General features: G+C 35.5%; 1 protein-coding gene across 3 annotated transcripts in view; it reads right to left on the reverse strand.

Moving 5' to 3' along the window:
* Nucleotides 1-16,518, reverse strand: part of LOC130451816 (sodium channel protein 60E) — a 71,326-nt gene that overhangs the window by 26,169 nt on the left and 28,639 nt on the right. The window contains exons 1-4 of one of the 3 annotated variants that reach the window (XM_056791092.1): nt 6,556-7,651; nt 5,641-5,849; nt 5,222-5,442; nt 939-1,122 (exon numbers count right to left, since the gene is read on the reverse strand). In XM_056791092.1, the coding sequence (XP_056647070.1) occupies nt 939-1,122; nt 5,222-5,442; nt 5,641-5,849; nt 6,556-6,558 (617 nt within the window). In that variant the 5' untranslated portion in view covers nt 6,559-7,651. Of the gene's footprint in view, nt 1-938; nt 1,123-5,221; nt 5,443-5,640; nt 5,850-6,555; nt 7,652-16,518 lie in introns of those variants that run through there. The other 2 variants (XM_056791091.1, XM_056791090.1) reach the window with 2 other exon arrangements.

The following is a 16,518-nucleotide window of genomic DNA, read 5'->3' on the forward strand; positions in this document are numbered from 1 at the left end:
TTTATGATTGTAGTTTAGTCCTCCTGACCCTGTGATTTATCCTTGTTGGACCAAGACATCTTGATGTCTAGTTCGTATACGAAGTGTTTTTTTTTTCTCGTAAGTCCCGACTTGTAAGTTTTGAAATGGGTGAAACCAAGGAAAAATCGGTTCAAACTCCTGCTATAATTGCAAGTTTTCGTAGTCTAGGTAAAAGTAATCGACTACAACGTGAAAAAACGTGAAAAAATACATCCACCAGAAGCTTTAGCGATAGATAGAGGACGATCTCGAAAAACCCCAACCGCTGAAGATAAGTAAACGTGATCGATGACTCGCCGGTCCAAAGATAGCAGCTTAGATCAATAAATCTTTTTGTTTTTTTGGAAGGATGGCGGTGAAGAAACATCTTTTAAGTCGTCAAAATAAAATTAAGACGCATGAAGAGTGGAAGAGAGTTTTATGGAGTGATGAGTCAAAATTTGAGATTTTTGGGGGAGGGGCGATTGAAGACTTAGTAAAAACTGAAAGGCTTTTGAAGAAAGAAGGCTACAAAAAATATGAATCTATCCAGCGCCTTATCGGTAAAAAATTATCTTCCAGCGGGACAACGATCCCATTCCTCGAAGTTGTGTAAATAATATTTGAAAGCAATGGAAATGGAGAATGATTTGGCCGTCACAGTCCCCCAACCTCAACCCAATTGAATTATTGTGGGACAAATTGGATAGTGAAGTCAGAAAGCACAAAGGCACATCTTTGAAATATCCTGAAAAACGAATGGAACCAAATAGAAGACGATTATTGGTCGAACTTGTTAGAGATAAGACCAAAATTGTGCACCAAAATAATAAAATCAAAAAATATGTAGCAATTACTTCAAAATATAATAATCAAAATCGATCGTATTGTTTTTAATCGTTATGTATCACGAAAAATGATAAAAGTTAATGACTTACTTATACCAGACCTCGTAGGAAGCGTTGTGATCGTCCATTTTGAGCACGCATTTGTTTCTCAGTTCCCCTTTGTATACTTGCAAGGCGAACAGCGCGAAAACCATCAGACAGAAGATTGTGAGGGTCATAACCTCGGCTAACTGTTTGAAGGAATGTAAGAGGGCGTTGATGATGGTTTTCAAGCCTGGAAGGAAAATTAAAATTTGACATGACAAAGAAAAAACAATTATTGATCAATAGTTTATTCATAAAATTCGTTGTGAAATATGAGGTGACCGATTTAAGCAATATTATACGTTTTGAAGATACGTGCAACGACCATGAGTTAACGTCAAGTTCCGACTGCCGTTGCACATCGTATTATCATTCGTTCTTTGGTGCGGGAAGGGCTTAAAAACATGGAAATTATTCGAAATGATTCCACGAAATCAATTCGGTATTGAGTTCCTTAGTAGATCTGCTGTGCCAAAGAGCTTAAAGATGACATGAGCTGCAAGATCGTCGAACTCCAGCCAGCATCACACCAGACAACATTCGCCTTTCTGAAGAGGCGTAAGATGATTTCGGCTTAACTCGGCATTAGTATTGGCATTGTAGACCCGAGAAACGGCGCTATAGGTTCCATAATTGTTGATCTTGGAACAAACATTAATGCAGTTAAAGGTTTATCGTCGCTTCGATACTAGGCTTAGGGGAGAACGATTCCAAATCTTCACTATAGACAAAGTGTGGGTGCTCTATTACACCCTTGAAAGCAAGCACTACTCTAACCCTCTGAAAACACATGTAAAACCTGCTTATCGTTCGATACGTAGGAGCATTCCAGCGTGAAATGCGATTCCTCTGCAGGTTAATACGCGCCCCCACACCGCAGTCATACACGCTCGAGACAATATCAGAACTGGGGCAGGAGATACTAGAACATCCCTCCTATGGTCCGGATTTATCACTATGCGATTACTATATGTTTGGACCATAACCGTTGAAAGAAGACCTCGGAGGAAGTTGATACAGAGATCAAGGTTCCGAAGAGGAGACAAATTGTACATTTTTCTAAATATTATTATAAATAAATGTGTCTGAGCGTTTGTTTGGTTTATATCTGAGCCGCCCTCGTATCATTATTAAATAACTGAACTTCGAAAATACCAACTCTTCATCTATAAGTCGAATTGCTCTCTATTGAGTCGAGAATCCTAAGGTTAAGCTTGAAGCTCCAGATATGTAAGGAATACTCCAAAGATGAACGAGTCTGGGCCTTATAATTAATTAAATGTTGTGAAGTATGCAGCGTTTTGGTCTTCAAGACAGCTCCAAGTTTTTGTGAAGCTGCCTTAGCTATTTCAGCCAGTTAAGAATTTCTGGAACCGTTGGTCATAATCATACTGTATACAACAACCACTACACCAACACATTGTCTGACGCGCGTTTCGATATCCAAGTCTTCAGAGACTGAACTCAACTTTACCTTCGAGTTAACCTTCAGTCTCTGAAGACGATAACTTGGTTATCGAAACGCGCGTCAGACAGTGTTCAATATGACTAGGCCAGGAATTTACGATGATGGTGATATTTTATGTTAAATCAAATCTGGCAGTAAACGATGATATTGGTGTGGACGAAGCTGTAAATCGAGTTGGTAGCTTTGTCAAGTGAATCGTTGATGAGTCTCTGGGGAAAACAATCGTTAACTTGGATCCCTTTTGAAATGAAGACCGATCTTTGAAATAGGTACTAAATCAATCTATAAATAAGGGCGACAAACAGTATGATCTCAATTTATTTAGAAGATTAGCATATTGGATCCTTCCAAGAGATCTATCCAGAGCATTTGCTCAAGATTCCTTATACGTTGATGATATAGATCAAGAGATCCTTGGTTGCACCGACGTAGACGCCGTATTGATGGACGCTGATGATTCTAGGACTTGAGGTAACGACTTTCTCCATGATTTCGGTCTAAAACAATCCGACAGTAGCTGTGTAGCTGTTGCAAACCGTTTTCCTTTTTTTTGTATGAGTTGAGCCACAGGGAAGAAATTTTTTTGTTTTATGGAGTTTGTACAAAAAACCAGGAATCAAACACTACTAGGTGGCCCACCAAAAAAGCTCAAACTCAGTGTCTTAAGAAGAGGCTATTAGAAAGTTTCATTAAAAGAAAAAGGTAATACGTATTTTGAAAAAATAAGGGAGTTAATCCGGAGAAAAATGTTTAACTATCTTATTTAACTACACAGAAGTCGTTTCTTGTAGTTTGCACGACATTTATCCCTAACGAAAAGCAATTAAACTTTACTAAGTAATTTTCAGAAGATTAAACTTTATATTCCCAGTGGCCGACTATGTATTAAATTAATTTTGAAACAATGCAGTCTTACCGTTTGAATTCGTGCCGTATTTATGGCGCATTGACGGTTATTAAATAATTTAATACAGTGTGCAGTTCATATCTGACACGAACACTAGACAAGAAGAAAAAACTACCCTGTGCGTGTTCTCAGTCAAGTATTCTAAAAACTCTAAGAAATAAATTGTGAATGGTGACCCGAACATGGAAAATATTTGGAAATTTAGCCGAAGGAACAGCTGCAGATATTAATTTTGATTACGGTTTTAAATTTTAGTGTAACAAGATTGAATCACAAAAAAAAACTTTGAACAAAACTATTGGTGGATTTATCAACAGGCTGAAGCATACGGCGGCGTATTTCAAGAGGCTGAAAATTTTTTATTTTATTGTTTACACGAAGAAAACAAGTTTATAAATATTGAGTAAAGAAAATCTAAATGCGTCCATCTAAAAAAACGTAAATATAAGAAGAAATAATGTCTTCAAACTTTTATTGCTTAGTAGCTTCCGTGTTAAGTAGAATGTACTGTGTGTTTTTTTTGGCTGACCTGTTAACTGCTCAACTGTTTAAGAAAGTCGAAAATTTGGATATAGATGATTCTCAAATTCTTCTAGTAGGTATATACATAACCCTCCTGAGCAGATGCTGAAAATAAGGGCTGTGCATGAACGAACGACGAAAAAACAAAGAAAGGGCGTAAGTGCTTGAATTTGCTGAATTTTTTTGAATTGAACTAACCAAAAATTTCTGAACTTGAAAGAGCTTTTGTTTACTGTAGCATTGGAAGAAGATGCTCCATGTGTGAGAAGAAAACCACTCTAACGTTGTTTTACATAAAAATAACATTATTATTTCTCCATTTCCATAACTGCCCAATACCCAACATCATAAACTACAATTCAAAATTGTTTCAAACGTTTCTTGAGTCATCCTGTAATTATTTTCATAGTTCTGGGCATTTATGGGTTAATAAGTAATATCAGCAAATAATTGAGAAAAAAATGATTATTTCTGAGTGTTATAGAAATACGAGGATAGTCCAAGAAGTACGTGGTCTAATAAAGGAAACACAAAAAATTTTGAGAAAATACACTTTTTTCAGCGATTATCAATCAAGTTTGTTACCCTTTTTATAATAATAAATGTCAAGCTAGCCATTAACTATTGACATATATTCATTGTTGGAAAATCTTTGACCACCGAGACATTTTTTCAAGTCTGGAAACAGAAAATAATCCGAGGAGGCCAAATCTAACGAATAGGGTGCATGAGCTGGTGTATAATCTTGATGAAACACCATTTTCTTATGGACCAAATTTTTGCTTCATTTCTTGGCTGAAATGTTGCATAATATTGGCCGTTGATAGTTTTTTCTTTATCAAGATAATCGACGAAAATTATCCCACGCAAACTCCAAAAAACCAACGCCTGCAGGTCTTGCATTATTATGATTGTTCTTTCGTTTCGGGTGTGAAGTGATATGCTATATTGTGGTATTTTCTAAGCAAATACCGCCATCTCTAGGTCAAGCCAGGTACTTCTGGGACTATCCTGGTATATCTTCTTTACTTTAAATGTAGTACATTATTGAAATTTTCTTTGCTTGAAATAATGTCTTTTAACCATTTTATAGGTGAAAATAATCTGTAACTAACTGTTGTTTTCCTAAGCACCACATTGAATTTTTTTTTCTAACTGAAGGCAATTTTTTAGTAATAAAACATTTTATAATTTTCAGACACTTTTAATGATTAAAATTTGACATCTTACGTACTTTTTTGATATTGTTTTTTAGATACTTTTTGACTAAGCGTTTATTATTCCTGGAAACTTTCATTAAGATCTTTGGTTCCAATTGTTAACATTTTTAATGATCTTACTAACAAAAAATAGAGAAAAACTGTATAAATAATTTGATATTTGAAATCTAACCTGGTAATATCGATATAGTTTTCAATGCCCTCAACACTCGGAATGTTCTCAGACCAGCCAGATTGCCCACCTCCATACCGATGGTAGCGTAACCGCTGGTGATGACAACGAAATCCAACCAATTCCAAGGATTCCTTAGATATGTATATTTGTTCAATATAAAACCTTTCGCAACCGTTTTTATTATCATTTCGAGGGTATAAATCGCTAAAAAAATATACCTGAAAAGAGAAAAAAATGCTTTTAATCAATCACTCAATTAACACGTTTGGTTTTAAGAAAAATTCAAAATTTATCTTCATTATATAAGGGGTCGTTTCAAATGACAAATATAGAAAAGTCTCTAATAATTTATTGATTCAACTAAAGTCTTCGATCTTATAAAGGTTCTTACGATGTTATAGTTATTAGAGACTTACTCGGCTTCTTCAATCGTTTCGGCCATGGCGAGGAAGACGCAGTTGAGCAAAATGGTTGCCATAACCAAATAATCGAAGTATTGATTGGTGCACAAATATATACATGTTTTTCTGACCGGATTGAACGGACTAAAATAGAAGAAAGAACTGGTAGCTGTGAATCGGTGGATGTAGTTTTTTCTAAACCTTTTCGACACCACGCAGAACGTCTGAAAAAAAAATCATAATAATAACATTTACAGTAAACATTCTTCTTTCCACCATGCTCTTTAGAGTAATTTAAAAACGTATCATTCCCTAAATTTCGTCTCTTATAGAAGAATAAAGAAAATATACATTAGGGGGCACCTAGAAGATATTCATCTTATAATTCTGCTTCCAAAATACCTTATCTCCTCCCCAAGAAATTCGCAGTGTCTGCTGTTTCCATGGCTTGCTCGCAAAACCTGTCAGAAAATCAACCACCAGTTCAATGTCGTATCTGGTCATCAAGAGAAGCTCTTAGCTGATGTGGCAATGAATCTGTTGGCTTGTATTAGATTTGGAGTGTTTTTACAGTAAGATTTCAGCAATTCGTTCATTAGGTATGGAGTCGTTGAAGACCTGCAATGTTGTTTCCGTCCTCATTTCCTGTTATACCCTAGTGGCTTGGTAATCACATTATGGTTACTTTGTTTTTGTTAACTACTGTTATAGGGCACTAAATAGCTTTCAGATCCTTCAAGGCCTTGGCTATCTAAGAGAATAAACTTTTATGTATTGCTTACATTTCTACCTGAAAAATGGTGCGTGATGTTCTTAGAGGTATGGTTCAGAAACACCTAGTCCAGCTCCTTGAAATAGCTTCTACCATAGAGATACATTTTGAGCTTGCGGAAGGTTTTTATTGACCCATGATTGGTTGTCGTTACTTACCATTCGAATGAGGTATCTTTGCCTAACAATCTATGCATTTGGTCCATCGATTTGTCACTGATTTCTAGCTTTCTTCGCTCTTCAGATTTCCTGGCTTCAATTTTACTGTTTGTAGATGGCACTAGACCAGGATTTTGTCCAGTACCAATGACCACAGTTGGGTGATAGGACTCGTTATGTAATAAGACGTTACTTTGTATATTTTTGCATAGTTTCTATAGGGATTGAACAATAGAAAGTGGTACGATATGATCAGGACTTAACAAAAACACTTTTTATGTAAAAAAATATTTTAAGAATAAGACACAATAAAAGTTCAATTTAGTATTTTGATTTACCGTTCTATGCTACGTTTTTTATAGGGGGATCATTCAAGAATATAAAAACTAGGTGATGAAAAAATTTTGGATCTACAAAAACCCAAAAAGTTACAATTACTGGAACATATTGGTCGTGAGGTGAAAAAATAACCATATTATCGATATATTCGTAGCATGTGGAGTATTAAAGACTAAATAATGATCTCAAAAAAAAACTAATAAAATTATCACAGACTCACTTCATTAATTAATCCAGGATCCTCGATTAAAATCAAATTATCCATGATTATAATCAAATTAAGTCACTCACATTGTTACAAACGATTCATATACAGAGTTTTAAACTTGAAGGTTATTTAGAAATTAACTTGTTGATTGTTGTTGTTGAAGCTTACCAGTGGCAGAACAACGGACTATGAATGCGGTTATTAATCAAATTAATAAAGTTAAATCTATGGGGTATCTCGTAACTCAATACCCAAATTTTGGAACGTGAAATTTGGTTTTCCAGACCCTGTAAATTTTCTGTAATAAAAACGAATGTAGTATCAAGATAATTTTCAAATTATATCTATTTTTTATCCAATATTTGATTGGAAGTTAGTAAGGATCACATAAAATTTTGCCCGAGATTAATTCATTTTTGAATTAATATATATGGGAAAATCAGTTTAACGTGCATCACACCATGATTTTTATTTGTATACATCACCATGAAGGAAATTTCAATTGAACGTGCGAAAATTTACTGCCGTAAACCAACACTAGATGTTAGACTAGTCTATCACGAATCGTAAATCACATAACCTCCCTTTTTCGTGAAAAGGACGCCGCGCAACGCATCATTATTCTTTTTTTTTATCCAAAACAATGGAAATTACTCAATAAATTCGGAGATGAATGCTGAAAGTGAAAAGCTTGCCACGTGTGCAGAACAAGTGTCAGCGCTGTAGAAAAACTCATTTAGGAAGTTCGATGCAGTACTGTACAAGGTATGAGTGAAGAACTGGACATCAAAATTAGAAGTATTAGGTAAATACTGCAAAATTTCAGACAGATGGATGCCAAGACTTCTGAATTTTGAGCAGAAATTCACACAGTGTTTACAGTTGATTTTCTCACTAAACAACAAATTTTAAAGGCTCCGTATCATAGTAACCCCCTAAAGAACATGGCTAAATCTGCCTACAGATCAAAAAGACGTGATATCCCAATCCGCAGTACGATGTTGAATGATGAATTGAGTTGGAAAACACCAGTACACCCACTTATAGTTCCGATTTATCGCTATGTGATTAATATTTATTTGGTCTATTGGAAGAGGTTGTTGGTAGACTGGGATTCTAAAGCAATGCGTCTTCGTGCGCGAATGGTTACGTGATAAGCCAAAGAAGGCATCCGAAAGATGTGGCAAAAGTTCGGCTCTACAATTTGATAATGAGATTTTTTATACCAAAATTCCGCTTTATATTTGAGTCACCTTCATATCTATCCAACATCTATGATAATACACTAGGTCTTGTACTGCCAATAAGATAAAAAAAACTTTTGAAAAGGTTCAAGTGCGACGTATCTGATCACCAGCCTAACAATTTTGAACGCTTGACAAATTTTCAATATTTTTACCTTTTTTTTTCAAATAAAAATGATTCAATATTTTACATAATTTCAGTAGCCCTGGATTAACGAAACGACTTCTCTGTAATCCTCCGGGTTTTATAATTCATATTCGACAAGTTTATGACTATAATTTCCCCAGAATATTCCGATTAAGCCAATTCATCTTAAAAGGCAGAAATGCGTCCATGAAATATTGAAATAAACGTTTTATTTGATCGGTATTACTAATAACATACTGGAGGTTTGAAAAATAATAACGTGGTTAGAAATCATACAGTTAGATTCACAAAAACATCAGATTGAAATGAAAATAGCCAAGAAACTTCTTAGGATTACCATGGAGACTGCGAGATAATGATTATCGATTATTTTGAAAATGTAATAGATAATTTTGAATATATTACAAAGCATAAGTCTAGCAACGATCTCGATAAACTTACTTCTCGAAACTTTATCATTATTATATTTTGTTTTGATGGAAAAGTATCGATCTTGGTAATCAATGAGAGACCGGTTCTTTTCCACCAAAGCACAACAATAAAAACTAACGGAATCAGCTTTTGGAGATCGTATCAGATCAAATTATTGCTCATTCCATTTATTAAATTGCTTGTAAATTATGATGCGACGTTGATGAAAAATAAAAGTTTGATAAACATGTCACAATACTGCAAGCTAGAAAGTCTCTGTAGGGTACTTAGGAATAAATTTCATGAGTTGACTTTCCGATTTAACATCAATTTCTACGGATCAGAAATAGAATTTGTGTAAATGGGTTTACATTTACACGAGTTCTATTCCCACAAAACCGGTTGTAGACAAATTAGAATTGGATAATTCCTTAAAAACATAGCGATATATGTTTGTTTGAGGTTATATAACGGTTATTCTAGAATATTTTAGTAGGTAAACAGTTTTTACTATTAAAAAACTAATGGTGTAGTAAAATCAACTCTAATACGTTGAAATTTGCTTCCAAAATGTTTACTAACAAATAAAACCACAAGTTTCCACAGTTTTACTATATTTATATATTTATAATATAAAAGTTTCTGAAACTATAAGTATTATGCTTCCCCTTACTCACTGTGCAAGGTAGAGAATTACCTAAGCAGCAGACAGCTGCTTTAGAAAACAAGGGATTATCTGAGAACTAAGAAAGTATTTGCAGGAGCCACCACTTGGACCAGAACTCTGGAACATATTCTATGACATTATTGTCAGACTAGAGCATCATTGGAAGGTACGAAGAAAAAATTTAAGATAAGCTAACCAACGCCATGCATATTCTGAGAGGATAGCTCGTTAAACCAAGGACTATCACCAGTGGGAGAAAAGACCAGGAAACAGAAAGCAAAGTTTGACAATGAAAATCGAAGAGCTTTCCATCGAATCCATGAAATATTTAGAAGTCACATTAGATTCGAAAATGAGTTTTGGAGAACATATGAGAAAATAAGCAGTCAAAGCATGAACAATCGCTAAGCTAGGGGTCCGATTGCCATTAAAAGGAGACTGTTGATGTCAGTAGCCAGATTGCAACGCTGAAACCCTCTTAGGGTTAGTAGATGTCCTAGCACTTGAACGCAAGAGATACACGACGAGGAAAAGTTCAATGAAATCATCGACAAAGCGAACAAAAAAAGAGTCGTGACCATGGACCAATGGCAGCAGAGGTATGATACGGATCAACGAGGTAGATGGACTCCGTGTCTCGTTCTATGTATCGAATGCTAGATAGAGAGAAATCATGGGGAGGTGAACGATTATTTGACCCAACACGATCTTAACTGTTCAAATAAGGAAGAGTAGAGAATCTCACTTGTCATGCTAGTAGAGAATCCACGGATAACGCAGAAGATACATTCTTCATATAAAAGAATTGGAGCTTACAATGCAAACTGAAAAATCACTCGAAGGGATTATGATGATGAAAAAAGAGAACCAGGACGCCATAGCTGATTACGCAGGAACAATTTTACGGACGAAGAAGCGGGACAGTTAGGTCGATGACCTAATCACGTGACGCAACAGCTGAAGAGATCAAAGAACAATGAATTAACAAAACAAAATTAAATCACGCCGTTCTGTGTAATGCTAACGCGGAATTTCAAAGAGGTTCGGCTTAAGGAGAAAGGATTTTAGATTTCGTACACAACCACATATATATAAAATTTTCTTGAACCGCTACTGGAACTATAAGTAATGTTTTTATAGAATAACTACGATCCTCTATTAAAAAGCTCGACATAAAATTGTTGAAAGTTCTGCACAAAAATTATCGAATGAATCTTTGCACACAAAAACTTTCGAGGCCTGTGGAAAATTAATCGAATGGGGCCTTTTCACTCGCAATAAGAAGAAGCTTAATCAACGATAAATTTTTTTATTCCATAATAACTATCACTATCAATCACTATATAAAGGAGGGTCTAGCGATACGTCCTGTATTATGGTGGTATTTACATTGTTGTCAGATCTTTCTTTTTTCTCGAAAAATTAGAAACTTAGTCATTTCAAATGGTTTTCCAGGCAGACTTGCAAGCGGTTGGAGGCATTTGAAAACTCGATGGCTTTAGATTGAGACCACGTCGATTGTTTGTAAAACTCCCTTCCGGCTGGTGGTATTTTGACCGTCCTGACACCCTGACCAGTCTAACAGGTTTTATGAATACGAAATCTTAAATATTGTGGAGCTCACAAATCTTTTCATTTCATATACAGGGTGTCCCATTTAAAATAACAAAGTTACAGTCGACTTCCGGTAGAACCGGAACTCTTTTACGGTGGACCACATCTCCGTGACGTTTAGAAGTATTGAATTTGTGACTGACATCAACAGTCTCCTTTTAATGGAAATCGGACCCCTAGCTTAGCGATTGTTCATGCTTTGACTGCTTATTTTCTCATATGTTCTCCAAAACCCATTTTCGAATCTAATGTGACTTCTAAATATTTCATGGATTCGATGGAAAGCTCTTCGATTTTCATTGTCAAACTTTGCTTTCTGTTTCCTGGTCTTTTCTCCCACTAGTGATAGTCCTTGGTTTAACGAGCTATCCTCTCAGAATATGCATGGCGTTGGTTAGCTTATCTTAAATTTTTTCTTCGTACCTCCCAATGATGCTCTAGTCTGAAAATAATGTCATAGAAAATGTTGCAGAGCTCTGGTCCAAGAACTAGACCGTTGGTGGCTCCTGCAAATACTTTCTTAGTTCTCAGATAATCCCTCTTTTTCTACCTTGCACAGTGAGTAAGGGGAAGCATTATACTTATAGTTTATACATATATACATGAATTTGCCTTATTTTTTACCCCTGAATGCATTAAAATTAAAAAAACCGGGTGGTTCTATTTAAAAAAATAAATTTGATATTTATGTAAAACTTTGAACACTTTTTATACATACCCTGTATAAAATAAAAACAACAACAACAACATAGATTCAAATACGTCTGATCTTGCTAAAAGCTACCGAATAGATATCATATTCATTTCTTTAAGGATATCTTTGTAAAAAAATAATTTATAAGGGTCTGCAACGGTAAAATTTAAAAAAAAAATATGCATTTTTCGGAAGGAATTTTCAGACAGAAGTATACTAAAATTTTACGTAGATTTCAAAAATGTATTAATATACAGAGTGTCCCATTTAAAATAACAAAGTTACAGTCCATCTTTGAAAATATTTTAGTTAAAAAGTATCCAAAAACTCAAACGTAGAAACTTTCATGATTTTACTATAAATATTTTGCTATATACAGATAGTTTTAACTCGTCTTGGAGCACCCTGTATAGATACAATCGGAGGCACCCTGTATAGCAGGTATTATTTGTTTCAAAATATCTGGAAATTGTATAGGAAACAAACAACGAAAACAGGTGAAATCTATCAGCTTGAAATGTAATTCTGCATGCGGAAAATATCTCCTGCATTATTCAGAGACTCATAAATCACTGTTTACTCTTTATTTGTTTTCCCTTGGGATTAAAAGAGCTTTCATCTGGCAGATTGTTAATTTGTGAATGGAAAATGTTTGTATCACAATTTTCTCGACATTTTTCAATAATAATATACAGTGTCTTGCATTTAATAAATGTTTTGATTCTGTTTATAGGGCATCGTAAACTCAAAAAAGATAATAATAGACCACAAGTAGTATCTATCTCTTAAATAATAGAAAAGTAGAATATCAGATCGTCTTATGAATTATTCCAACTAATTCTTCTATTTATAAACCGCTAATAGTTACTACATAAGTTTGTCCAGAAGCATAAGCATAACTATCCTAACTAACTAAGACATTAAAAAATTCTTGTCTTCATTTTGGGTATAACACATTGTATGTGTTTGAAATCGATTTTGCTCTAATATCTGATTGTTCTGTATCCCGTTATTAATGTTTTTGCTCATAAATTGAACCACATTTTCAGCAACATTATTTTCTGAATTATTTCGATTTCCATAATTATCGTTTCCTCGATGTATCTACGCGATAACTCGAACCAGTTTTCAATGACATGTGTCAAGAGGTCGTGAATTCGAATTGCGTGCTTTTGTGCTCGAGTTTGTCAATTAAAACGATCGTTAAATGGAAATTTAGTCATTAAGCTGTCACTGTAAGCTAAACCGACGGTATGATATACCCGGAGGGTCGAATGAAAAAGCCAAAATATTTACCAACATATTTACGAGGGTGGTACAGAAATATAAACCGGAATAAACACAAAAATTTAGTACACTGGATGTACTGGATTGGTGAAAGATAACCTTAAACCCGCGGAAATTTATCGAAACTACAGTGAACTGTTAACACTCAGTATTAAAGTAACCTCCTAAGAAAAAACACGTAAAAACCTGTCTACAGATCAAAACGACACGATATTCCAATCTTGGTTACGTGCAAAATATCTCAATGTCATGTATTCCAGTGCAGGATGACCTCATTTTTCTGTATAAAAAAGTTAAAACGTCGCTATTACCAATATCAGCAAGGGGTTGTATAAAAGATCCCTAATGGAACATGTTATATCCAGAAGCAGATGCCCCAAACAGTACGAGATTGTAGGAGAGTGAAAGATCCAACAATAGATGGTGCGAATAGATTTAAATATCTCTACATTGCTATACACGAAAGAATACTAAGTTCAAAAGCTAGAGGACTCTAATAGACTGATGACAGTGAATGAGTTTACAGAGTAGGTACTTTCCAGTAAATATGCCCTCAAATTATCAAGAAATTCGAAAAAATATATTATAGATTTGATTTCAATTGGCAAATGATTGTGCACTTTTTTTGCATTGTAAAGTATTGAGCCTTTGATATATTCTGAACGTGGAGTAGGCAGATCGAAGGTCGTGTTCCGCGTTCCCAAGTGGATAACCGTGTAAAGACCTTTCTGAAATTGGAGAAGCGTGTCCCTGCAGTGAACCCTACTGTTTAGTCTCTCTTTTGTAGTTTGAAGATTCGCTCAAATTGAGTCGCACCACACGTACCCAAAAAGGGAAGTTGCGACTCAAGAAGGGCATAATAAACTGTTAAGGAGATGGATAAGTTCAGTTCTCTGGAAACTCAGCGCAAAACAGAAAGAATTTAATTTTTTAGATATGTAACTCCCATGTCAAGGAATTATCCACAACAAGCCGTAAGAATTTTACAGATTCAATTAGAATCGCACCATGATTTAATGATGATTAGGTCACTGGACATGGTCCTATGAAGTGCCGAGAGATCAGGGCTGCTCCAAGAGAAACTAGTATCGTCTGCAACCCTTAGAGGACTCCACATTCTAGTAGCTTGCAAGAAGACATCGTTGTATCAACCCCTCTAAGCTGATTTCTGTTGATTTCTACTACACAAAAAACCAAGAAAGATTGAGAATATTTGAGAGAAGAATTATCAGAAGAGTGTACAATCCGAAGTAATAGAGAAAAACCAGGCAATGAAAACATCTTACGAATCATTAAATCCTCGAGTTTGAGATGGTTTGGTCACGTTCAACTAATGGAGGTTAAGCAGAAACCTAAAAGAATCATGAAAGCCAAAGTATACAACAGTAGAAAAAGGGAAAGATCTTTTATCAGATCAAGTTCACGAAGACTTACAAACGATGAATGTGAGAGGATGGTGAAGAACATACCCGAATTGTCTAAAGAGAAGGCTGAGGTTTACATCAAGCTGTAGTGCCAATTGAACAAAACAGAAAATTATCGTAGCGAATGAGTGAGTTCCAAGAACATCCGATACCAAATCTACCAGTTAACTCATTGATCAACTATTGATTCAAAGGTATTTAAAAGTAAACACCTCCCAATCGTTTGTATAAAAACAAGATGATCACGGGCCAATAAAACCACTTTCGCAGACCAGAGGTCAACTTTACCTTTAGTCGTTTTACATTTACCTTCAGTCACTGAAGATCATAAATTGGTTATCGAAACGCGGATCAGACTTGTGTTCAAATTTGACCTATACTGACCAAAAATATAAAAGCTTCCTCCAATACAAGCATGGTGAAGTTTAATCTAATTTGCCATGCACATATGACTTCAATGGCGCATTCCCTGAAGTTTTTTGAGTTTCCCAACAAGAAAAACATCACAGAGAACCCAAATTGACGAATCACTCCCTGGTTTCAAGTTTTACCAAAATATCAGTCTTAAACAAGTTGGAATGGGTCAGCGCATTATCGTAGTGAAATATCTATGAATTGTCTGCTTTCATATCGTAGTGAAATATCTATGAATTGTCTGCTTTCAAATCCATTCGTTTACGATTAATTGCTTCACATAGATGCCCCAAAATGACCTAGTGCTATTCCTTATTGACCGATTGACCTCCTATAATGAATTTATGGTGAATTGCTTTCTGTAATCGATGAACGTAACCTTCACGACCAGCTAAGTTGTTAATCGATCTCTACTCGATCTTGTTTCAGCAAAAGATTTGGGAGTTTTAGTACGATTCTAACATTTGCATGCTTCGTACCCAAAACAATAACCAAAATATGCCAAGAGAGAGATGTTGAGAGCCTTTGCTACCTCTCGGATGCTGATATAACGTTTTTTAAGTTTTTTGTTGTTATTGCCGTTAATAGAGAGCGATTCGCATGATGTAAGTTTTTCTCGACCTCACAACCTAAACTACCGGTTAATAGTTTTTGCCCACCCAATAAACTATTCATTTTTTCACTTTATACGACCGCAAGTCTTCGATGTTTATGATTGTAGTTTAGTCCCCAAGAGATGCAAGAGCGTGTGTGTATTTTGTACGTTTTAAAATTGGTAAAACCAATAATCAATCGGTTGAGACTCGTGCATTAATAGCAAGTCTTCATGGTCTAGGTAAAAAGAATGGTACTATTGCCACCAGCCTCGAAAAACTGTAAACGTGATCGACAACTCACTGGTGTAAAGATAGCAGCTCGGATCAATGAATCTAGTGATCTGCCTTTGAGTACTTCTACAGGAGATTGAAAGAAATTGGCCTTTTGGCAAAGGTGGCAGCATAGAAACCTCTTCATGGGCTAAAGAGCATGAAAATTGGACACATGAAGACTAGGAGGAAGTTTTATGAAGTGATGAGCCAAAGTTTGACGGCTGAAAACTGAGGAGGTTCGATGATGGTTTGGGTATGTTGAATTGAAGGCATTTTTATAAAAAGGCGAAGTGTGTCTAGCTATCCACGAAGAGTTTCAAATTCCTCCTGCAAAACGGTGGTCGATAAGGGTACGTGGTTCTGTTGCCGAAACGTAGAAGAAATCACAGGGTGTCAGATCATATGAACGTGCAGGTCACTCAACGAATCCTCGTCTGCCTTTCCATTCTCCAAAATGAACATTAAGTTACTCCAGCACACAAACGTGTAGTGCTGCTAAGCTCCATCTTCCATGAAATTACGAATGTTAGCCCGTCACGTGATCCACGAGACCTCCCGCATGGATACCAATCTAATTTTTCGAGGTGTCACTTTTAACTTTTACCTGTATTATGTGCTATTCAAATACTTGCGTTTAGGTTAAG

The sequence above is a fragment of the Diorhabda sublineata genome, chromosome X (assembly GCF_026230105.1).
Source record: "Diorhabda sublineata isolate icDioSubl1.1 chromosome X, icDioSubl1.1, whole genome shotgun sequence".
Lineage (NCBI taxonomy): Eukaryota > Metazoa > Arthropoda > Insecta > Coleoptera > Chrysomelidae > Diorhabda > Diorhabda sublineata.